The following is a 24705-nucleotide window of genomic DNA, read 5'->3' as shown; positions in this document are numbered from 1 at the left end:
CCAATTTTTACAGAACTCCCATAGAATAAATCTGCTTACGTTTATGCTCACAAAATATTCATTTGGACATAGATTCTGGAATTTAATGTCTCGTTCCAATGTAATTCAGTGTACTACCACATGCTCAGCAATGCATATTCAGTACTTACATTTCAGTTAAAATGGATGTCCATCTCACTTTAAAAATATTTTTTAATTCCTCAGCTACCATCACATAACTTTTCTTATCTTGCATGACTTTCTCACAATAGGAGAAAGAAAGTACCTGTACAGGTATTTAAATAAAGTAACTCTTGGAGGGCTGGCTGGGTAGTCTATATCACTCTCATGTAGTCTCACAGTCAACATGACATATCTTGTTTGCAAAGCCTTGTTTAGACAGCGTAGGAAAGCCAGGAATACAGGGCTGGATAGGGTTTTCCCCAAAGGGCATTTTGATGTTTTGTTTATACTATCCTACAGAAAAAGAAGGAGGCTATTGAAAGTGGCAAACGACAAACTGAGGACACTTTAAAAGAAGGCACTGACATACTTGATGAAGCCAACCGTCTTGCAGATGAAATCAACTCAGTCATAGACGTGAGTATTTGGTGAAACCCAAAGTTAAAAGAAAGGTGATAATGACACAAGCTCTCATAAATGGGAATCAATGAGAAATCTCAGTAGTATAAGCAAATACTGTTATTTTCTTGTGGGTATAAAGTTGTTTTTGCCTTATTCTATTGTGACCATTCTCACCCATTGGTAACAGTTAGAACTTCACATTATTCTCTCAGTAGACATGAATGTCTGGTGAGGGTACCCACACACTCACACCAACCTGTATTTTTTTCACAGCGATGAAGAGCATTTCTTGTTCCTAGGACAGCACTTACAATCTGCTTCAATATTCACAGAATATTAGTTAAAAGAGAAATGTAAAGCTACAAACAGACTTTTAACATACTGTCTAATGCAGTAGATACTGATATATGGTGATGCGTGGTAATAGAAATGCAAATAGTGTAAAAGATCCCAATGACTATCATTTATGCATTTAGACCTACAAAGTAGCATTTTTTTAAAAAGATTGTCAGGTTCTTCTTGGTATAAATTGCCTTCATATATTTCCTAATCTCTATCATTAAATAATAGCTTTTATTTTCTATTCTTTTTTGCTAGGTTAGTAAATTTAAAGTTTCATAAAAACCTAAGCGTGTATAATTAGATCTCCAAGAGAAATTAGTAAATGAGAGGAGGCCTGGATTCACTTACTTAAAATGCCTTCTTTTCTCTACATATCAGTATGTTGAAGACATTCAAACTAAATTGCCACCCCTGTCTGAGGATCTGAAAGATAAAATAGATGACCTCTCCCAAGAAATAAAGGACAGGAAGCTTGCTGAGAAGGTGTCCCAGGCTGAGAGCCATGCAGCTCAGTTAAATGATTCATCTGCTGTCCTTGATAGGTATGTCATTTGTTGTTGGAAATGTCTATGTACCTTGACACTTGTCCAAAAGTTTTGACTAGCAGAAATGGTAGAGAGTTGCTTTCAAATCTTGATTTTTGTAATTATGCACATACGAGCTAGAGGGCCTTTCTGTGGAAAAGCCTAATTAGAAGGGTCTGGGCAAAACTCTACTGGAGCAACATCAAAAGTCTGAGTTAAAAGTGGATTCAAATATGGCATGGTGGGAAGTGAACATTGCCTTAGGCTACACTTAGAAAAAATATTTTCTGTTCTTTATTGGAGAGCACAGCAGTTTCCTTATTAGCATTTTAAATAATAATGTATAAATGCACATTCTGCTTCAAATTTCAGTTTTATATTTTTAATGAAATCAAGCTATTTATTGTTAAAAGGGTGGCTTTTGGAAATGTGGCTCCATACATAGCCTTTAAGTCTTGTTTTTTTCTTTCAAATTCCATGGAGACACTACATATTGCCCTGTGAAATAACAGCTCATTATAACTGGGGTTCTTATACGGGTCAGTGAGGGAGGGGCAACTGGTGGGGTGTGTTTGACTAGTAAACAGCCTTCTAGGTATAACTGGTGTGCTTCCCCTACAGTTTCGGTGTTGTCATAACAAAATAGGTGTATTAGCCCCAAGAATAATTTTCCTAAATGAATCTGTATTTAATATACTCCATGTGTAAGGTTCTGTTTCAATACTTAATACTCTTGATACAAAGGAAAATATTAATGTTTGAAGACCCTGGGGAAAAATTTACATACAATTCATTTTATAACAATTTTACAACATTTTTTAACATTTTGCTCATTTATCATGAAGGGTGGTAAATGGAGCAGTAAGCTAGAAGTCAACAGAGGCAGGCTCCAAGTCCTTAATTAGCTAATTAGTGACATGTTGGTCATGTGACCTGAGACAAGCAATATAACCGAGACTCATTTGTCCTCATCTGAGAAATGCACCTACTCTAAAGAGATTTTGTGAAGTTCATTCCAATAATATAGAACAAGTGCTCTGAAACCTGTGCGTGCTTCACAAATAACATAAAGAATCGTCTCACTGCTCATACTTGCATGGTGCTCATGGTTGCAGAAACTTCTGGAGGATGCTATGGGTACTTAAAAATATGTTGGTAGTATTTCATTGCTTAATTATTTAGGAATATGAGTTTAAACTGAAAACTACAATATAATACAATTAGTAGACACCTCACTATGGTTTGGAATTAACATAATTATACTGACCATGATCATTTGGAAGCCATATTTGTTATAAGTAAGATGTTCTTCAGTTGAGTACCAACTGCTCTGATGTTCTTTTTTGGGGGCAATCCCAACAGAATCCTTGATGAGGCCAAAAACATCTCCTTCAATGCCACTGCAGCCTTCAAAGCTTACAGCAATATTAAGGACTATATTGATGAAGCTGAGAAAATTGCCAAAGAAGCCAAAGTTCTTGCACATGAAGCCACAGAACTGGTAAGAAACAAATAGTGTTATGTACTGAGAATGGAGGTCAATCTGTTTGAATAAGTACCTAAACTAAATTTCTCAAATTTCTCAAAGCTCTGGAAAATGCTAGTAAATTAGAATATTTGTTTTGTATTATTTTCAAAGGCTCCTTTTAAATTTTATCCAAAATAAATTCTCAGTCATAGCAGAACTCTTTTCTCAGTCACCTACTACTTTCCACTATTAATAAGGGTCTTGAAATTATCGCAGATGCCAAATAGGTTTGTGCCACCAACTCGCAAAGGGAAAACAGTCAAACATAAGACTCTGAACAGGGAAATTTATCACTATTATTCCATATGTCTTCAGTAAGAAAGTGCCTTGGAAATTAACACCAGAGCTTATAGTCACATACAAATTGATCCTATGTAAAGTTTGATTATAAGGCGCACATTTTACAAACACGCCAGTTCATATATTTCTAAACTATTATACTATTTTTATCAGTTTAAATGTTTACCTTCAAAGCTACTTTTGGCTGCTGTCATTGTTCAAAGTAAATTTGCAATTAATATTTTAGAGTTTTCGGGTTCTAAGTATAGCACATTATCTGAGTATCTTCAATAGTAACAAATCTTTTTCCTTTACATGTAGAGCAACATTTTGTAACCAAGTTATGTGATAAACCTTGGTAATACTATTTTAGGTCAAATTTCATTTCATAGGAAGCAGATGGTGAGTTAAAATGTTCAGAAACATCACTTACTCCTTTGGCTTCACACAGAATCCCCCAAATACATCAGAATTTCAAGAGAAAAAAAATTTGATTGGACACTTGACTGTGAATGAAATATGTATAAATAGTGGGTGTTGAAGAAACAGATCCATATTTTCTTTGCTTTGGTATTGAGCACAAATGCTTTCATGGATTTCAGGGATATTGGAGGTATTTGCCACACTCTTTGCAGGTTTATTTTATGGTCATGGTGAATGATGCATCATATTCCATCAGCAGTTACTACTGTTTTGGTTTCTCTGGAATGAGTTCTACCAATACCATATCTTCTGTTTATTTCTTTTTCAAAATCATGACACAATTATTACAGAAACTTCCCTATGTTCAATTATCCTTTCAAAATGAACCATTTTTCAAATCTATTTGAAGATCCTAGTCTTCAAGTTCACCATTTACATCTGACCCATGTTTTGTTGGATCACCATTTTCAGCATTTAGCACAGTACCTGACAGAGAGTAGACACTAGTGAGTAAATGAATGAATGTCATTCTAATTGACATTTTTCATTCCTATTTACAACATTTTGTACCAATAAAGTCCTCACTATTGTCATTGCTTCATTTTTATAAACTTGTAACATTTTAAGTTAAAGACCTGTTTATTTTCACCCAAATTTAATACCATCACTTTATACTCAGGAGGCTCTCATATTCATGCCAACATGAAATATTCACTTTTCCTCAACACTGATGCTTATACATGATAGGCTTGCCAAACTCAAACAGAGCTAGGACAAGTTTTTTGTTGTTGTTTTTTGTTTTAACTAGGACAAGTTTTACTGCATTACAGCATGTCCCCTTGTTATTGTTATTCCTTCTCTATAAGCCATGTAAAAATAATTAAATGTCTGAAAAATTACAAAGTAAAAGCTAAAGAGAATCACTGATTTATTAAGTGGCTCTCAACAAACACACAGAAGACTGATTTGGCCAGAAAGTTTGTTGGACCGTTTTTCAAGAACAGAATAAATAAAGTTTTAATTTTAATAATTCATTATAATATAGTTCTATTATACTGGAAAAGAAATATATTTGCCATTAAATTGAGCAATTACCTAAATAGTACTAGCATTCCATAAATGTTAGAGCTGTTATTATTGCTAGAGCTATAGATAAACACAGAAGAGTAAGATTAAGTTTATTATTTATGTATGAAAGAGTCATTTGAGTCTAGTCCTGCAAAGAAGGAAGAATGTTTTCAGTGAATTAGAAACAAAGGACAAAGAAACAAAGCAGGAATTTATACAAGGAGAAAAAGGACATATTAGACAAGCAATAAAGCAATCAATTACTACTGTGAAGAAGATGGACGTAAGATAATGTGAGAAGGAAAAAAGCATTGAAAATACCATAGGAAAAGAAACGAATATGGAATAGTCTCAAAGCATAATTGACAGCATTTGTAAAGCCACTTCACTTTTAAAAATCTGCTTAAGTCTACCTATTTGTAGTGCACACATAATCAACAATGGAATTGAAAGGAAAATATGAGTGAGAAAAAAGTTGATCCTTTATTTTAACTAAATAATAAGCAGGTAGAGGTTATAAACAATTCAAGTTGTAGTATAGTTCCTATGTAAAGAGTAATAGCCCCTTATCTTGTATATATAATTTATTTAAATACCAAAATGAAATATTATTATTTTTTCATTCTTTTTTATTTTTATTTTATTTTTGTTAACATCTTTATTGGAGTATAATTGCTTTACAATGGTGTGTTAGTTTCTGCTTTATAACAAAGTGAATCAGTTATACATATACATATGTTTCCATACCTCTTCCCTCTTGCATCTCCCTCCCTCCCACCCTCCCTATCCCACCCTTCTAGGTGGTCACAAAGCACCGAGCTGATCTCCCTGTGCTATGTGGTTGCTTCCCACTAGCTATCTATTTTACGTTTGGTAGTGTATATATGTCCATGCCACTCTCTCATTTTGTCACAGCTTACCCTTCCCCCTCCCCATATCCTCAAGTCCATTCTCTAGTAGGTCTGTGTCTTTATCCCCATCTTACCACTAGGTTCTTCCTGACCTTTTTTTTTTTTTCCTTAGATTCCATATATATGTGTTAGCATACTGTGTTTGTTTTTCTCTTTCTGACTTACTTCACTCTGTATGACAGACTCTAACTCCATCCACCTCACTACAAATAACTCAATTTCGTTTCTTTTTATGGCTGAGTAATATTCCATTGTATATATGTGCCACATCTTCTTTATCCATTCATCCAATGATGGACACTTAGGTTGCTTCCATGTCCTGGCTATTGTAAATAGAGCTGCAATGAACATTTTGGTACAAAATGAAATATTATTTTAGGAACAGATATTATGAAAAAACACACTATATTTCTATTAGTGCTAGGCAGAAAAATACTATTATTATATTATTGGTACAAAAGATTGTTTTCCCTACACATGATCTCCAAGGTAACACCTCATTTTGTACCTCTCATTGGTGGGCACAAGGAGAAAGAGAAAGGAAATATGTCACCGTTTAGAAAATAGAATATGAAGATCCAGTAGTTTTTTTCTAATCTTTATTGCTTTGATGCTATAAAAAGTCCTCAGACTCTAAAATAACAGAGAATTAAACCTTAAAAAAATTTTTCCAGATCATAGGTGAACTTAAAACCTATGTTATCAAGCAGATCAGATTTTACAAGTAGATGAAAAGTAGATTTCATATGCGGCTGGACCCTTGGGATGACCACCAGAGGCAATAGGCACGGTGTCAGTAGCACTGGGAGATGAGGCCCTCTGTCCTTTTCACTGGGAAGTTCTTAGATGCTGTGCACTTGAATCTGGTATATCCAAACAGCAAACAATGACAAAAAGGAAGTCTAATGTAGAATGGATTCCTTAGATCTGGTTCTTTAAGATCCTGAAGAATCATCACACAACAATAATCACACAATCTCCATCTATTCTGAAATGTTGTCCTCTTTCCTTCCTTTCTTTCTTTTCTCCCTCTCTCCCTTTCTCAAAGTGAATGGAATGTGCTCTGTGATATATACTTCAGTGTAGAAAATGTAGGCAGTCCTCACCTTACCTAGGTATCTTCCATTAAAAAAAAAAGAATCACTTTTTCACTTCCCACAGCAACTGAATATTTCTTTGTTCTTCTATACCCTCTTCTTTACACTGCAATCATTGTTACTGTCTGAAACTCTCCCTCTCTCTCTCTCTCTCTCTCTCTCTCTCTCTCTCTCTCTCCCTCTCTCCCTCTCCCTCTCCCCCACACACGCACACCAACAAAATTCCTTAATACCCTCAAGTCCAGAATCCTCTTTCTCAATTAGTCTCAGTCTCAGTGTTTAGTCTGGTCTTCACTAAGAATCAGCATTAGAAATTGAGAAGAATTTATACTTGCTTTCAACACCAGTACACAATGTGATCTTCCTCTTTATTCTCCAAATTCAAGTTCTGTCACTTGCTACAGTTACCCATCACTCCTGGGAGCCATAAGTCTAAATATATTCGGCATGATCTTTCTCAGGCACATCTAGGAAAAAATAATATAAAATACAGAAGAACATGAGCACAATTTGTAAGTAATGCATTTTCTCATAGAAACAATAATAGTGGGACAGTTAGTAAAGAACAGTGCTGTGTAAGTGATATGTAGGCTTTAGATGAACTAAAGAGAGGGGGGAAATTCTGAAAAAAATATTATACAGGAGGAAAATATACCTAAAATTAAGTAAGTTTAAAGCCTTAGACACCTGATCCTAAAAATACGTGAACTGCTGTTGTAAGTTGATTCCTTAGTTGATTCCTTAGTATGAGGAGAGTAAAAATCCATAGAAACTCAAAGTTTTTTCTTCAAAAAACTTGAAACTTGAAGGAGTTTTTTCTTGCTTTAGGGTCGAGTCTACAGAATAAATTGGATTTTTGTAAATTCACTCTTATGTGGTGACAGATCAGTGGGGAGAAGAACTCTGGTAGAAAATAAGGATACTAGAAAGCAAAGTCAGGGAGCTCTGATAACATGGCAGTCTGAGTTAATTCAGATCCATCCTAATGTGAGAAATTCACAGAAATGCTAGGTAAATTCTAACTCCCCAAAATTTAACACATAGTTTATTTTATAAAGAGGAAACAAAAGAAAATCTAAAAATAAAAACGAGAGTAAAACAGAATAGCACATTCTAGAGCTGGCAGCTTGGTGACTCAATGAATTTGGAACATAAATATAGATCATATGTCTAGGGACTGGGATTTTAAAGCCCAGGCAGGGAGAGAAGACATCACAGACATCATCCTAAACCTACAAAAGAAGGAGTCTTTTTTTTTTTTTAAAACTTTTAGGTTTATTTATTTATTTATTCATTCATTTATGGCTGTGTTGGGTCTTCGTTTCTGTGCGAGGGCTTTCTCTAGTTGCAGCAAGTGGGGGCCACTCTTCATCGCGGTGCGCGGGCCTCTCACTATCGCGGCCTCTCTTGTTGCAGAGCACAGGCTCCAGACGCGCAGGCTCAGTAATTGCGGCTCACGGGCCTAGTTGCTCCACGGCATGTGGGATCTTCCCAGACCAGGGCTCGAACCCGCGTCCCCTGCATTGGCAGGCAGATTCTCAACCACTGCGCCACCAGGGAAGCCCCAAGGAGTCTTTTTTGACTAATCGAAAGTATTTAAAACCGTGAGACTTGGAAACAATTGTTCTCATCAACAAACACTCCTTCTAGCCCAGAACATGCCAAGGAGCGTTGTTACTTTTCATGCCTCCAGTTGTGAAAAATGTCTCTCATAAGTTGCTAAAACCATAAGCCTGTGGATTGAAGTCCAAATTTATACCGTATATATTTATATATGGATTAAAGTCCATATGGTACAAGACTTTCCAAGCTAAAAATTTAATGGGGAGAGGAGGGGAACTGATCCTGGCTCTTGCAACCTCTAGAGCATCTAGAAGGACACAGAAAAGTGGTCTGTTTAGATACACTATAAATAATCAAGTAGGAAAGAGGGTAGGCAGGCAAACATGTAACATGATCCTGAAGTTATTCAAAACTCTGAAAGAGAATATACATAAAAGTGTTTAAAAGTATTGAAATGTTAAAAAGAATAGAAAAGAGTGATAAAAAGAAAAAATACAGAAGATTACGGAAATTTGTAACAGAAGCAAATAAAATTTCTAAAAATAAAATATATAGGAAAAGAGAATGAGTTAATAGAAAGAGTTGAATACACTACCCAGAATGCAACAAGTATGGTAAAACATAAAAGGAGTGTAAGAAACAAGGAATATAGGTTGTAAAAATGAAATGCAAATCTATTAGGCGTTCCAGAAGTTGGAAAGGGTGAGAATGGGGAATAGTAATAGTAAAAGAGATACTGAAAATTTTCAAGTGCTGGTGAAGGATATGATATGATTTCTCAAGTTAAGGAAGCCTATCACAATAAATAAAATAAGTCCACACCTGGAAAGATCATTGTTAAACTACAGAAACTAAAGAGAAAAAGAAAACAAAATCTTAAAATAATTAGGGAGAAAAGGCTTTGGGTCAGACGCCAACTGCACAGCTGCAGCATCCGGGGCTTTGAAAGATGTTGCCTCTCTGCCTACTTTCTACTCTGGGCATTCTGCTCCCATGGCCTGCTGCCACCGTTTCACAGCTTAGTGACTGTGGTGTTTTCTTATTCCTACTTCCTTTTACCAGAAAATAATGTCTCCAGAATTAAAATTTAAGCTGAAAATAGACCTCGAGGGGACAGAAGCATGAATAACTCCGTGAGAATTTCATTTGCACTATTTCACAAGTAATATTCCATGATTTTCATATAGGTAGTACTTGGTATATAGCAGCTGATCACTAAATGTAAATTGCCCCCTCCCGTCTCCAAACATTGATACTAGGAATCTAGAAAGGCTAGGATGCTCCAGATTTTCAGAATGAACAAGGCATATATACTGCCAGGAGAGAGAGGAAAGTTGAATAGAGAAGAAAATTTCAAAGAAAAAATAAAATTACTTTCTTTGCCTACTTAGTTTGAGATCATCTATGAATATTTATTTGAATGTAGATGCCTTGTAGGATTTTTTTATTGATTAGAATTAGGTTCAAGTGGTGTGCCGGAATTTCCTAATCAGGCTGTGGAAAGAAGATAGCAGGTCAGAATTTGAGGATTAGAAGATCTGTCTCCAAGTTGAGTGCATATTGTCCATGTACTGAGCTGTGTCAGCTAAAGTAATAGCTTTTTAAGAAACTTTGTGCAGTCTATTCGGATCCCTCTCTTGGCTTAATGCCGATAGTTAATATCGTCCCCAAAGCTTAAAACTTTTTTTTTTTTTAATTTTATTTATTTATTTATTTATTTATTTTTGGCTGTGTTGGGTCTTCGTTTCTGTGCAAGGGCTTTCTCTAGTTGCGGCAAGTGGGGGCCACTCTTCATTGCGGTGCGCGGGCCTCTCACTATCGCGGCCTCTCTTGTTGCGGAGTACAGGCTCCAGACGCGCAGGCTCAGCAATTATGGCTCATGGGCCCAGCTGCTCCGCGGCATGTGGGATCTTCCCAGACCAGGGCTCGAACCCGTGTCCCCTGCACCGGCAGGCAGATTCTCAACCACTGCGCCACCAGGGAAGCCCAAAACTTATTTTTTAATCTGATTTAATATTCAGTCTCCAACTATCCTTCCCTGATGCAGTTGTGGTGCTTATAATAGGTGCTTCTGAACTATTTATTGACCTGAGGTATTAAGTATGTTCACATTTTCAATTTTTTCTATAAATTTTTTAAAACCTTTTTTAAAAACACATATTTATTGTACTTAATATATAATAGCATTATGAAACGCACAGGAATAAAGATAAATAGAATTCTTGCCTGTCCTCAAACCAGCAATAATCATTTAAGTTTTTATTTGTCATGCTAATAAAAATAATACTTTCCAACTTTTACTTTCATAATTTATTCTTTTCCATTATTGTAACTTTTCCATTCCTTATTATTATTTTCTTTATTGTTATTTCTTTTAATACTAGTAGTATTATTCCGAATAATTTCTTCTTTTTTATTAATTTTTGAGTCCATATGTAGCCAGATTTTTTTTTTTTGCCATGATCCAGTGGGATTTATTACACAGATGCAAGGATGGTTCAAAACCTGCAAACCAACCAATGTGATACACCACACCAACAAATTGAAGAACAAAATACACATGATCATCCCAGTAAATGCAGAAAAAGCCTTTTTTTCTTTTCTTCTTCTTTTTTTTTTAAATTCTTTTGGGCCTGACTTCCTTCATTCAATATTATGGGGTTTTTTCAAAAAATTTTTTTTAATATTTGAATTTTATTTGATTTTTTTTTTATACAGCAGTTCCTTATTAGTCATCAATTTTATACACATCAGTGTATACATGTCACCCCAATCGCCCAATTCAGCACACCACCATCCCCAACCCCAGCCACTTTCCCCCGTTGGTGTCCGTATGTTTATTCTCTACATCTGTGTCTCAGTTTCTGCCCTGCAAACCGGTTCATCTGTACCATTTTTCTAGGTTCCACATATATGCGTTAATATACGATATTTGTTTTTCTCTTTCTGATTTACTTCACTCTGTATGACAGTCTCTAGATCCATCCACGTCTCAGCAAATGACCCAATTTCGTTCCTTTTTATGGCTGAGTAATATTCCATTGTATATATGTACCACTTCCTCTTTATCCATTCGTCTGTCGATGGGCATTTAGGTGGCTTCCATGACCTGGCTATTGTAAGTAGTGCTGCAATGAACATTGGGGTGCATGTGTCTTTTTGAATTATGGTTTTCTCTGGGTATATGCCCAGTAGTGGGATTGCTGGGTCATATGGTAATTCTATTTTTAGTTTTTTAAGGAACCTCCATACTGTTCTCCATAGTGGCTGTATCAATTTACATTCCCACCAACAGTGCAAGAGGGTTCCCTTTTCTCCACACCCTCTCCAGCATTTGTTGTTTATAGATTTTCTGATGATGCCCATTTGAACTGGTGTGAAGTGATACCTCATTGCAGTTTTGATTTGCATTTCTCTAATAATTAGTGCTGTGGAGCAGCTATTCATGTGCTTCTTGGCCATCTGTATGTCTTCTTTGGAGAAATGTCTATTTAGGTCTTCTGCTCATTTTTGGATTGGATTGTTTGTTTTTTTACTATTGAGCTGAATGAGCTGTTTATATATTTTGGAGATTAATCCTTTGTCCATTGATTCATTTGCAAATACTTACTCCCATTCTGAGGGTTGTCTTTTCATCTTGTTTATGGTTTCCTTTGCTGTGCAAAAGCTTTGAAGTTTCATTAGGTCCCATTTGTTTATTTTTGTTTTTATTTCCATTACTCTCGGAGGTGGATCAGAAAAGATCTTGCTGTGATTTATGTCAAAGAGTGTTCTTCCTATGTTTTCCTCTAAGAGTTTTATAGTGTCCGCTCTTACATTTAGGTATCTAATCCATTTTGAGTTTATTTTTGTGTATGGTGTTAAGGAGTGTTCTAATTTCATTCTTTTATATGTAGCTGTCCAGTTTTCCCAGCACCACTTATTGAAGAGACTGTCTTTTCTCCATTGTATATCCTTGCCTCCTTTGTCATAGATTAGTTGACCATAGGTATGTGGGTTTATCTCTGGGCTTTCTATGTTGTTCCATTGATCTATGTTTCTGTTTTTGTGCCAGTACCATATTGTCTTGATTACTGTAGCTTTGTAGTATAGTCCGAAGTCAGAGAGTCTGATTCCTCCAGCTCCGTTTTGTTACCTCAAGACTGCTTTGGCTATTTGGGGTCTTTTGTGTCTCCATACAAATTTTAAGATTTTTTGTTCTAGTTCTATAAAAAACGCCATTGGTAATTTGATAGGAATTGCATTGAATCTGTAGATTGCTTTGGGTAGTATAGTCATTTTCACAATATTGATTCTTCCAATCCAAGAACATGGTATATCTCTCCATCTGTTGGTATTGTCTTTAATTTCTTTCAGCAGTGTCTTATAGTTTTCTGCATATAGGTCTTCTGTCTCCCTAGGTAGGTTTATTCCTAGGTATTTTATTCTTTTTGTTGCAATGGTAAATGGGAGTGTTTCCTTAATTTCTCTTTCAGATTTTTCATCATTAGTGTATAGGAATGCAAGAGATTTCTGTGCATTAATTTTGTGTCCTGCAACTTTACCAGATTCATTGATTAGCTCTAGTAGTTTTCTGGTGGCATTTTTAGGATTCTCTATGTATAGTATCATGTCATCTGCAAATACTGACAGTTTTACTTCTTCTTTTCCAATTTGTATTCCTTTTATTTCTTTTTCTTCTCTGATTGCTGTGGGTAGGACTTCCAAAACTATGTTGAATAACAGTGGTGAGAGTGGACATCCTTGTCGTGTTCCTGATCTTAGAGGAAATTCTTTCAGTTTTTCACCATTGAGAATGATGTTTGCTGTGGATTTGTCGTATATGGCCTTTATTATGTTGAGGTAGGTTCCCTCTATGTCCACTTTCTGGAGAGTTTTTATCATAAATGGGTGTTGAATTTTGTCAAAAAGCTTTTTCTGCATCTATTGAGATGATCATACGGTTTCTATTTTTCAATTTGTCAATATGGTCCACCACATTGATTGATCTACGTATACTGAAGAATCCTTGCATCCCTGGGATAAATCCCACTTGATCATGGTGTATGATCCTTTTAATGTGTTCTTGGATTCTGTTTGCAGGTATTTTGTTGAGGATTTTTGCATCTATATTCATCAGTGATATTGGTCTGTAATTTTCTTTTTTTGTAGTATCTTTGTCTGGTTTTGGTATCAGGGTGATGGTGGCCTGAGAGAATGAGTTTGGTAATGTTCCTTCCTCCACAATTTTTTGGAAGAGTTTGAGAAGGATGGGTGTTAGCTCTTCTCTAAATGTTTGATAGAATTCACCTGTGAAGCCATCTGGTCCTGCGCTTTTGTTTGTTGGAAGATTTTTAATCACAGTTTCAACTTCATTACTTGTGATTGGTCTGTTCATATCTTCTGTTTCTTCCTGGTTCAGTCTTGGAAGGTTATACCTTTCTAAGAATTTGTCCATTTCTTCCAGGTTGTCCAATTTATTGGCATAGAGTGTTGCTTGTAGTAGTCTGTTAGGATGCTTTGTATTTCTGTGGTGTCTGTTGTCACTTCTCCTTTTTCATTTCTAATTTTATTGATTTGAGTCCTCTCCCTCTTTTTCTTGATGAGTCTGGCTAATGTTTTATCAATTTTGTTTATCTTCTCAAAGAACCAGCTTTTAGTTTTGTTGATCTTTGCTATTGTTTTTTTTTTTTTTTTTTTGGTCTCTATTTCATTTATTTCTGCTCTGATCTTTATGATTTCATTCCTTCTGCTAACTTTGGGTTTTGTTTGTTCTTCTTTCTCTAGTTCCTTTAGGTGTAAGGTTAGATTGTTTATTTGAGTTTTTTCTTGTTTCTTGAGGTAGGCTTGTATAGCTATAAACTTCCCTCTTAGAACTGCTTTTGCTGCATCCCATAGGTTTTGGGTCATTGTGTTTTCATTGTCATTTGTCCCTAGGTATTTTTTGATTTCCTTTTTCATTTCTTCAGCAATCTCTTGGTTATTTAGTAACGTACTGTTTAGCCTCCATGTGTTTGTGTTTTTTACGTTTTTTTTCCTTGTAATTGATTTCTAATCTCATAGTGTTGGGTCAGAAAAGATGCTTGATATGATTTCAGTTTTCTTAAATTTACTGTGACTTGATTTGTGACCCAAGATGCGATCTATCCTGGAGAATGTTCAGTGCGCACTTCAGAAGAAAGTGTAATCTGCTGTTTCTGGATGGAATGTCCTATGAATATCAATTAAATCTATCTGGTCTATTGTGTCATTTAAAACTTCTGTTTCCTTATTTATTTTCATTTTGGATGATCTGTCCATTGGTGTAAGTGAGGTGTTAAAGTCCTCCACTATTATTGTGTTACTGTCTATTACCTCTTTTATAGCTGTTAGCAGTTGCCTTATGTATTGAGGTGCTCCTATGTTGGGTGCATATATATTTATAATTGTTATATCTTCTTCTTGGATTGATCCCTTGGTCATTATGTGGTGTCCTTCCTTGTCTCTTGTAACATTCTTTATTTTAAAGTCTATTTTATCTGATATGAGTATAGCTACTCCAGCTTTCTTTTGATTTCCATTTGCATGGAATATCTTTTTCCATCCCCTCACTTTCAGTCTGTATGTGTCCCTAGGTCTGAAGTGGGTCTCTTGTAGGCAACATATAGATAGGTCTTGTTTTTGTATCCATTCAGCAAGCCTGTGTGTTTTGGTTGGAGCATTTAATCCATTCACGTTTAAGGTAATTATTGATATGTATGTTCCTATGACCATTTTCTTAATTGTTTTGGGTTTGTTTTTGTAGGTCCTTTTCTTCTCTTGTGTTTCCCACTTAGAGAAGTTCCTTTAGCATTTGTTGTAGAGCTGGTTTTGTGGTGCTGAATTCTCTTAGCTTTTGCTTGTCTGTAAAGCTTTTGATTTCTCCATCAAACCTGAATGAGATCCTTGATGGGTAGAGTTATTTTGGTTGTAGGTTCTTCCCTTTCATCACTTTAAGTATATCATGCCACTCCCTTCTGGCTTGTAGAGTTTCTTCTAAGAAATCAGCTGTTAACCTTATGGCAGTTCCCTTGTATGTTATTTGTCATTTTCCCCTTGCTGCTTTCAATAATTTTTGTTTGTCTTTAATTTTTGCCAGTTTGATTACTATGTGTCTCGGTGTGTTTCTCCTTGGATTTATCATGTATGGGACTCCCTGCACTTCCTGGACTTGGGTGGCTATTTCCTTTCCCATGGTAGGGAAGTTTTCGACTATAATCTCTTCAAATATTTTCTCTGGTCCTTTGTCTCTCTCTTCTCCTTCTGGGACCCCTATAATGCGAATGTTGTTGCATGTAATGTTGTCCCAGAGGTCTCTTAGGCTGTCTTCATTTCTTTTCATTCTTTTTTCTTTATTCTGTTCTGCAGCAGTGAATTCCACCATTCTGTCTTCCAGGTCACTTATCCGTTCTTCTGCCTCAGTTATTCTGCTATTGGTTCCTTCTAGTGTAGTTTTCGTTTCAGTTATTGTATTGTTCATCTCTGTTTGTTTGTTCTTTAGTTCTTCTAGGTCTTTGTTAAACATTTCTTGCATCTTCTCAATCTTTGCCTCTATTCTTTTTCCGAGGTCCTGGATCATCTTCACTATCATTATTCTGAATTCTTTTTCTGGAAGGTTGCCTATCTCCACTTCAGTTAGTTGTTTTTCTGGGGTTTTATCTTGTTCCTTCATCTGGTACATAGCCCTCTGCCTTTTCATCTTATCTTTCTTTTTGTGAATGTGGTTTTTGTTCCACAGGCTGCAGGATTGTAGTTCTTCTTGCTTCTGCTGTCTGCCCTTTGGTGGATGAGGCTATCTAAGAGGCTGTGCAAGTTTCCTGATGGGAGGGACTGGTGGTGGGTAGAGCTGACTGTTGCTCTTGTGGGCAGAGCTCAGTAAAGCTTTAATCTATTTGTCTGCTTATGGGTGGAGTTGGGTTCCCTCTCTGTTGGTTGTTTGGCCTGAGGCAACCCAACACTGGAGCCTACCTGGGCTCTTTGGTGGGACTAATGGCAGACTCTGGGAGGGGTCACGCCAAGGAGTACTTCCCAGAACTTCTGCTGCCAGTGTCCTTGTCCCCACGGTGAGACACAGCCACTGCCCGCCTCTGCAGGAGAACCTCCAACACTAGCAGGTAGGTCTGGTTCAGTCTCCCCTGGGGTCACTGCTCCTTCCCCTGGGTCCCAATGTGCACACTACTCTGTGTATGCCCTCCAAGAGTGGAGTCTCTGTTTCCCCCAGTCCTGTCAAAGTCCTGCAATCAAATCCCACTAGCCTTCTAAGTCTGATTCTCTAGGAATTCCTCTCCCATTGCCGGACCCCCAGGTTGGGAACCTGATGGGGGGCTCAGAACCTTCACTCCAGTGGGTGGACTTCTGTGGTATAAGTGTTCTCCAGTCTGTGAGTCACCCACCCAGCAGTTATGGGATTTGATTTTACTGTGATTGTGCCCCTCCTACCACCTCATCTTGGCTTCTCCTTTGTCTTTGGATGTGGGGTATCTTTTTTGGTGAGTTCCAGTGTCTTCCTGTTGATGACTGTCCAGCAGCTAGTTGTGATTCTGGTGTTCTCACAAGAAGGAGTGAGAACACGTCCTTCTACTCCACCATCTTGGTTCCTAATCTGTAGCCAGAGTCTTTTGATATCACTGCTATCGGTCAATACATCACATAGTTAAACACTGTGAATCTTACAATAGGATTAAACATTAAGGTATTTCTAATGAGTATCTATTTAAAATGTGGTCATATCGTCTTTTCAGTCTGTCTTATTTAATATTTGCTTTGTGTAATTGGATGAATCAAAATACATAAAGAATACTTGCAAGGTCATTTTGAGTTTTTATTTCCTACATAAAGAAGTGTGCAAATATTGGCAGAATACACATTGCATTCCAAAGGCCCAATATAATATAGTGTCAGTCAAGTTTTAAACTTTAACTCGCATATACCTTGTATTTTATTCTGCCAGTGATTACTTAGGAGTCATTCAAACAGTAATTTTGACTTCTTATTAATATCTATAATCATCGGGATTTAAAGTTTGTACCAGTGTAGTGTTAATGGAAAAATAGTATAATCCATAATAGGTATGACAATTGAATCTGTCAGTAAAACTGGTGAGCATTTTTTCTCTGTCAGCAATTCAGCAACTTATCTAAGAACTGGTTCATACAAGAGCAAATACGAAAAAGTCAGTGAAGATCTAAGTTACATAGAAAAATATTGAATCTGTGTGTGAAAACGGTATTCATCAATCCAGCTGACTTTAGTGATTTTTCTTTGTACATGATACACTCATTTGCATCAATAACTTCAAGAAAATCTATTGGAAGCAGAATAACAAACTTCTATTTGATTACCCAGAATTTGGCCTATTTAAAAATTGAGGGCATAAAGTGTTAAAAATGAAATCAAAGAGTTTGTTACATCAGTCAGCAACACAGAAACTCTTTGGGGTGATGCTATAATGCAATATAAATTTAAACTAATTTTATTCAAGGCAGCAATGCTCTCAGACCTAGTATTTGATATTTCCACCAGTAGGAATAAATACAGTAATAAATATATGAATAATCAAGAAGTGAAATTGCCATGTTGAGTTTGATTCTGGACATTAAATGGAAAGAAAGCAATAAGCCCTCTGAGGAGGTTTTCTAACTCAATAGACCTGTCTCCATTGTCTGTACTCAAAATCAAGACTCTGTGTGGTACCCACCCATCCTACCCTCAACAGCTTGTCAGCAGCAAGCCAGTGGCACCCAAGGGTGATGGAGCAATGGCTCTCATGCTGTGACTGGTGAAAACCTGTTCTCAATTAGTTATATACTCTTAAATCCTCTCTCGATTGTCTTTCTTGGTGTTCTCAAGCTGCAAATTCGCAGTCATGAATTCTAAATTCTCATGAGTAGTTTTGGAGATTTTCTATTTCATCCCTTGGTCTCCTTTGTGTGCTCAGTTGCTTCCAGTCCTCCAGAGACTCATCGAACCCCTGTCCCATTTTAGGACATTATGCAATGCTAGGATCTACAGCCTTTCTTTCACCAGATTTCTGACCAAAGTCATTCTTTGGGTTGTTCCTGAACTCATTTTTGATTCACAATTTCATTTTAGTATCCTGTCGATTTTTAAAATATGGGTTATATTAAAACACCTTTAAAATCAATACACAGTGATTTCCTTTTTTAAAAATTGTGAATGATCTTTTTAATTATTACAAAAGCAGTTCATGTCCATTATTTAAAAAAAATAGGAAATACAGACAAGCAAGAGGGAGAAAATCTAAAATGTGTGAAATCTCAACAACCACAAATAATGACTTTTATAATGTTGTTTATCTGTCCATACCTTTTCCTGTGCAAACAGCTTTTGTACAAATGGGTAGTTTTTATGTAACTGTTTTGTAGCTTAATATATCTAGTAACATCACTTGCACATTTTTCAGTGTTCTCAAAAGTTTTGTCTTTTAAAATGTATATAGGGCTAGATTCCACCATTTCTTCTACGAGTTTATTTTATTATAGTAAGAAATTTTTCCCCAATTTTAAACAACAGTCTAACATGCCCAAATATAAATTTCTTCTGATAAATATTTTACATAAACACACTGCAGCTAATTATCAGCCCTTACATACACCTCTGTACATTTTGAACAGTTTTCTTTATTAAAAAGATTTTGAATTTAAAATCATCTAAGTCACATATTATCTTGACACATTATCCCCTTTGGAAATGTGCAAGACTTGTCTTCTAAAATAAATTATTTCATGAAGAGGAAGTAATGGAATAGGCTATAAACCACGCTGATGAATTTTCAGCTAGTACTTTCTTTAGAAAACGAAAACAATTATGCATTTCTCCTTAGCACCAACTTTTTCAATGAATTCAGAAAATTTATCTCTAATAAAGAAGTTAGTAGAGGAACATTTAGAAAAATAATAAAAAAAATAATATAGAAAGAAATATAAACAATAACTTTTAAATTTGCTTATTTAAATAATACATCAGTGGGGTGTGGGTATACCATCCTGATAAACTTAACTTTAGGTCTCACCTGCACATCTCCTCCCCCTAAGAGAGCCTCCTCTAACAACAAAACACTTAGATATTTCCATACTCCATTATGGCAGTCATCATTTTCTTTATAAGGATTTTTTGGTTTATCTCTCCGCTCCACTTCAGTTCCATTAGAGAAGGCAGAGTCTTTCGATCTTTGAATAATCAGAGCTTATTCTGGTGCTTGAGAGAGCCTGCTAGATATCTCTACTCAATTCATTCATCTATTAATCAATGACATGGTGCCTAAACAAGTCACTATGAATACTTAACAAATAGTAGGAAGAAGAAAACTAACATGTATTAAAAGCCAATTAAGTGCCAAGCCTCTGTTAAATCTTTGTAGACTTTATCATTTTATTTTTTCCTGTATCTTTCCTTCTCTGATGTTTTAAATTATCTCCAATTTTCTATAAATGATTATTAGCTAATAAAACATATAGCAACCTACATGTAATAATAGATCCTATTTTGTGTGATATATTATACTAAAAGGTTTTAGATAATTTATAAATACATATATGTATATATACACAGAGAAGAACTTATTGTTTATAAAAATACAATCTCTAAAAAGCAAGTAACAAAATATCTTGCAAGTCTAAGGACCTCATTTATATTTCACATATGCTGCAGACACAGCCCAGAAACTCAGATGTGATGCTTATAAATATGCATGAAGTATAATTAGCTTGGAAAATGCTGCTTCATCACCTGTCCTGATATTGCTGATGTGCTTCAGTGACTTACTAAGCAATGTTGGAAAATGAACTCTCCAAATTCCAATGAATTGAAACAGTTCTGTTCATCCATAACGTGTTAGTGTTTTCCATTCTGTTATCATATGAGAGACTTGTCTTTTAAACCTGGATTGTTAGTACACTGCTTATAGCTGACAATTGTACTCCATCAGCTCTTTACTTTAATATTTTGAAGTGCTTCTTGAAACATTGAAACGTGTCTTATTCCTCCACATCTCTTGAACCCAAACCTCTCATTTCCAACGCCCTTGCCTAAGGTTACAACTCTATTTTCTCTGGCTCATACTATTACAATAGCCAACTGATATCTCCTTTTCCTCCCACACAGCTGCCCAATTCCTCTTCCTGGACTCTTGTTCTGAGCATACATTCCTACTCAGAAACTTTTAATGGCTCCATATTGCTTATTGCCCAGTTTCCTTAGTCTAACATTCAAACTTTCCAGAAACTGACTCCAAACTACCTAACAGCCTTACTTCTTAACACTACCCTTCATAAAATCTACAGTCCGTTGCAACCAAAATACTTGCTCTCTCATCCACACATCAAAATTCCCTGTCTCCTTGTCTTTCCTTACCTTGTTGCTACAATATCTCCTACGCCCCCACATATACCACCCATCTCCTTACATCTGAGCAAGGAGTAGTTGACTAAGAATCCAGGAAGAAATCACTGGCTTCCTGAAAAACAGGAAAGACAAGATGTCTGGAAACAAAAGGCAGGCAACACTTATAAATGCAAGATAAGAAATTGGCAGCAGGGAAGTTTATCAGCAGATGAACTTCAGTCAGGATTCAGTCGTGTTGCTGGATGATGGTGCAAAGGTCCAATGGAAGATCATTGAACTGATAATCATCTAGTCAGACTCATCAGAAAAATTGAGAAAGGCCACCAATATCCAATATCAGGAATAAAAGAGGTGAAATCACAGCAACTTCTGCGTACAGTAAAGGATAATAAGAGAAAATTATGAACAACTTTATGCCAAAAATTAGATATTTTGAATGAAATGGGCAAATTTTTGAAAATCACAAACTACTGAAATTCATCCATAAATAAATAACTTGAATAGCCCTATATTCATTAAGGAATTAAATTTGTATTTTAAAACCCTCACATACATGCACACACGTGCGCGCACACACACACACACAATTCAGTTCCAAATGACTTCACTGGTGAATTCTACCAAATATTTAAGAAAGAAATAATAAATTCTTCAGAGAATTGAAGAGGAGAAAATATGTCCCACCTCATTCTAAGAGGCCAGTATTACTATGATACAAACCAGACAAAGACATTACCAAAAAAATGAGAAAATTATAGACCAATATCCCTCATGAACATAGATGCAAAAATTATGGACAATGTTAAAACAAATCGAATCCAACCATTTATTGAGATAAGGTACAAACTAGAAGAATATATTTGCAAATTACATATCTGATGAAGGATTTGTATTCATATTATGCATAAATATCTTTCAAAACTCAATAAGAACAAAAAACCCAGTTAAAACTTGGACAAAAAATTTGAACACTTAGCCAAAGAATAAATAAATAAGCATATGAAAAGATGCTCAACATTATTAGTCACAAGGAAAATGCAAATTAAAACCAAATGATGTACACACCTATTAGAATGTCTAAAATGTTAAAAGACTGACTATATCAAGTAGTGACAAGGATGTAGGCAAACGTAACTCTCATACACTGCTGGTGAGATTTAAAATAGTACAAATAATTTAGAAAACATGTTGATAGTTTCTAAAAAACGTAAACATACATCTGCCAGATAATCTAGCCACTCCACTTAGAGGTTTCCACTCCAAGAGAAATCAGCATATGTTCATACAAAGATGTGTACACAAATGTTCATAGCAACTCTATTTAGAATAGCCAAAGCTGGAAATAATCCAAATGTCCATCAAGAGATGAATGAATAAATAGATTGGGGCATATCCATGTAAATAAAAAAGGGATCACATGTTGATACACACACAACATGGATAAACATCAAAATAATTACACTGAATGAAAGAAGCCAAACAAAAAGAAGAGTACATACTGAATGATTCTGTTTGTATAAAATTCTATAAAATGCAAACTAATAGTGAAGGAAAGCAGATCAGTGTTTGTGTGGAGAGGGGGGAAGACAAGGAGGGGCGGAAGGGAGGGATTGAAAAGAAACGATGGGTATGTTCTCTACCTTGATTGTTTGGCAGTTTCATGGGTGTATAAATGTCAAAACTTATCAAATTGTAAATTTTAAATATGTGAAGTTTATTTATACCTCAATAAGACTGCTGAAAAGTGTAAGAAAGTAGAAAAAAATAAATATTGCCCATCACTGTTCCTAATCCCTCCACAATTTCCACGGCTCAGACTTTAGCCTCTTTGCATGTTGTCTGGCCCTTCTCTTCTCTCTTACCTCATTTCTTTAATTTTCTTATGGACAGCAAGTCAACTCTCTCTCCCTCCTTTACTCCCATGCCTCACTTTGCATATCCAAGATTAGCTGTAAAATGTTGGTTGTTAGATACTCACCAGATTATGTTCTTGTAGAGAGGAATTCACACGTTAAGGCTATGGGGAAAGCTTGCTTTGTCTGGTTTCATCTGGTACTATGAATGACCCGTGTTATCCTGATGGCTCAGGGTCATCATTATCAACATTAGTTATTTTACTACAATAATATTGGCATCTATGGAAACCTATTTCATCCTTATCGATTTGGATTTCTGAGATTTAAAAACTCTTCTCTCTAGTTGTTGGTTTTCTCTTTCCTCATTGTCAGACAGATTGTCAGCTGTCACTTCAGCTGTTTTCATGTGCCTATTTAGAGAATCTTCATCCTTCTTTCTTTGTAATTTCCTTTCTCTAATCTGTTTTGATTCAGGAAACCTATAACCAAGGGAGTAAGAATGGCATATAAATTTGGAACAAATATAGAACCTGAGTGGGTAATGGAGGCTTATTTTTTTTGAGTAAGGTACATTGGATTTGTGCCATTTATATTGACACTCTTCCTTTTTTTTCAAAATAAATTACACTTATGTGGTGTCACTGTACCTAATTTCCCACAGGAAACTGCAGGACTAAGAATTTCTGTGTTCTCCATTGAAGAGAGTGTCCATTTCCCATAGAATAATTTGTCAGCGTTGTCAGACAGCTCTTTTTGCAAGTGCTAGATATAAATGCACAATGTCTCTTTTTGTTTATGTAGATGTTTCCAATATGTGCCTTTGTAGATGTCATAGTATTATATAATCAATCTGTTCTATGAACAATAGATTATTTTAAACTGTTGGAATAACACCTTCAAATAAATTTTGCCACTACAGTAGCAAGTTCTGTAATCTCTCCTACTTTAATGTTTAAGCCATATGACTGATAAAAAATGTTATTAAGGCACTGGAGATGTATTTGAAGAGTATTATGTCTGGGCTAACCTGAGTTCAGATCTATAACTTCAACAGTAAGTATTTAGCATTCTCTAGCTCTTCTTGCACCCTGAAATACTCTTCCAATTTAAAATTTACAGGTAAGATCCTATTTGATTTATCTTTTGGTATTAATGTACTATGTAATGATTCTTGAAGAGCAAACACTATTAAAATGGATAACTAAACGTTCAATTTAAATGACCCTTTTCCCATATCACTCTATTATCTTTGTGTCACCTCTTTTAGTCCAAGGCTCAACAAATCCATCTTTGCTAGGAGATGATTGTGGCTCAGAGATTGTCATTTAGAAGATTTTGTTTTGCCCTAGTACTCTGAGATGAGTTTCAAAAAAGGAGCAGTGTTCTTCCTCATTTCAACACCTAGGGGACAGAAAATGCTCCCCCACTTATCCCACAACTTGAATGAAATGTGCTTAGGGATAAAGTCAAGGATGTGCTTAGTTCTTAATTTGCTTGACCATTCGACAGCACTTGATAGTACTTACCAGTTTTGACCTTGCAACATAGCCAGTCATCATACTCTGAGCCACTTCTGTATCTCTTGATTTCCATAATATCATGCTCTCCTAGGTTCTCTTTGTCCTTTCTGGAATCTCAATCACCTTGCCAGCCCAGTTTTCTGTACCTGCCTTTAAATGTTGGGATTCCTAAGGGTTCTATTCTAGGCTTTCGTCTCATCTCCCAATAAACAGTCTCCTGGCTTTAATCACAAATACGTGCTGATAATTTATTATTCTGCATATGTAGCCCATAATGCTTTCCTGAAGGTAAACTCTGTGTACCAATTGCCTGCTAGATATCTCTACTCCATAATTCTTTTGTTTCAGATATGTGACACTTCTTTTTCTGTCCACAGGCAACAGGTCCTCAGGGTTCATTACAGGAAGGTGCCAAAGGCTCTCTTCAGAAAAGCTTCGGGTTTCTTAATGAAGCCAAGAAGTTAGCAAATGATGTAAAAGGTTAGTGTGACCACTTTTTATTATTATTTTCAGTTTAATTGTAGTTGTAATTGGTAGGATATTTTATCACATTATTAGAAAGGGTAATTGTTGCAGCATAATTTTTATGATTATTTTTACTATCTAGATTAGTGCAAGTAAACTCTCTCATCAGTTTTACAGTATTTTGCCTTCACACCTCATTTTGCAC

The 24705-nt window shown here is 35.8% G+C and overlaps 1 protein-coding gene across 7 annotated transcripts in view; it reads left to right on the top strand.

Moving 5' to 3' along the window:
* LAMA2 (laminin subunit alpha 2) overlaps positions 1 to 24705 on the top strand; it is a 603913-nt gene that overhangs the window by 493940 nt on the left and 85268 nt on the right. For all 7 annotated transcript variants that reach the window (XM_036871358.1, XM_036871360.1, XM_036871357.1 and 4 more), the window contains 4 exons: positions 463 to 579; positions 1285 to 1448; positions 2793 to 2931; positions 24413 to 24515. In XM_036871358.1, coding sequence (XP_036727253.1) covers positions 463 to 579; positions 1285 to 1448; positions 2793 to 2931; positions 24413 to 24515 — 523 coding nt within the window. The remainder of the gene's footprint in view (positions 1 to 462; positions 580 to 1284; positions 1449 to 2792; positions 2932 to 24412; positions 24516 to 24705) is intronic.

The sequence above is a fragment of the Balaenoptera musculus genome, chromosome 12, assembly GCF_009873245.2.
Source record: "Balaenoptera musculus isolate JJ_BM4_2016_0621 chromosome 12, mBalMus1.pri.v3, whole genome shotgun sequence".
Taxonomy (NCBI): Eukaryota; Metazoa; Chordata; class Mammalia; order Artiodactyla; family Balaenopteridae; genus Balaenoptera; species Balaenoptera musculus.
The sequence above is the reverse complement of the archived record's forward strand: the minus strand, read 5'-3'. Positions and strand labels throughout refer to the sequence as shown.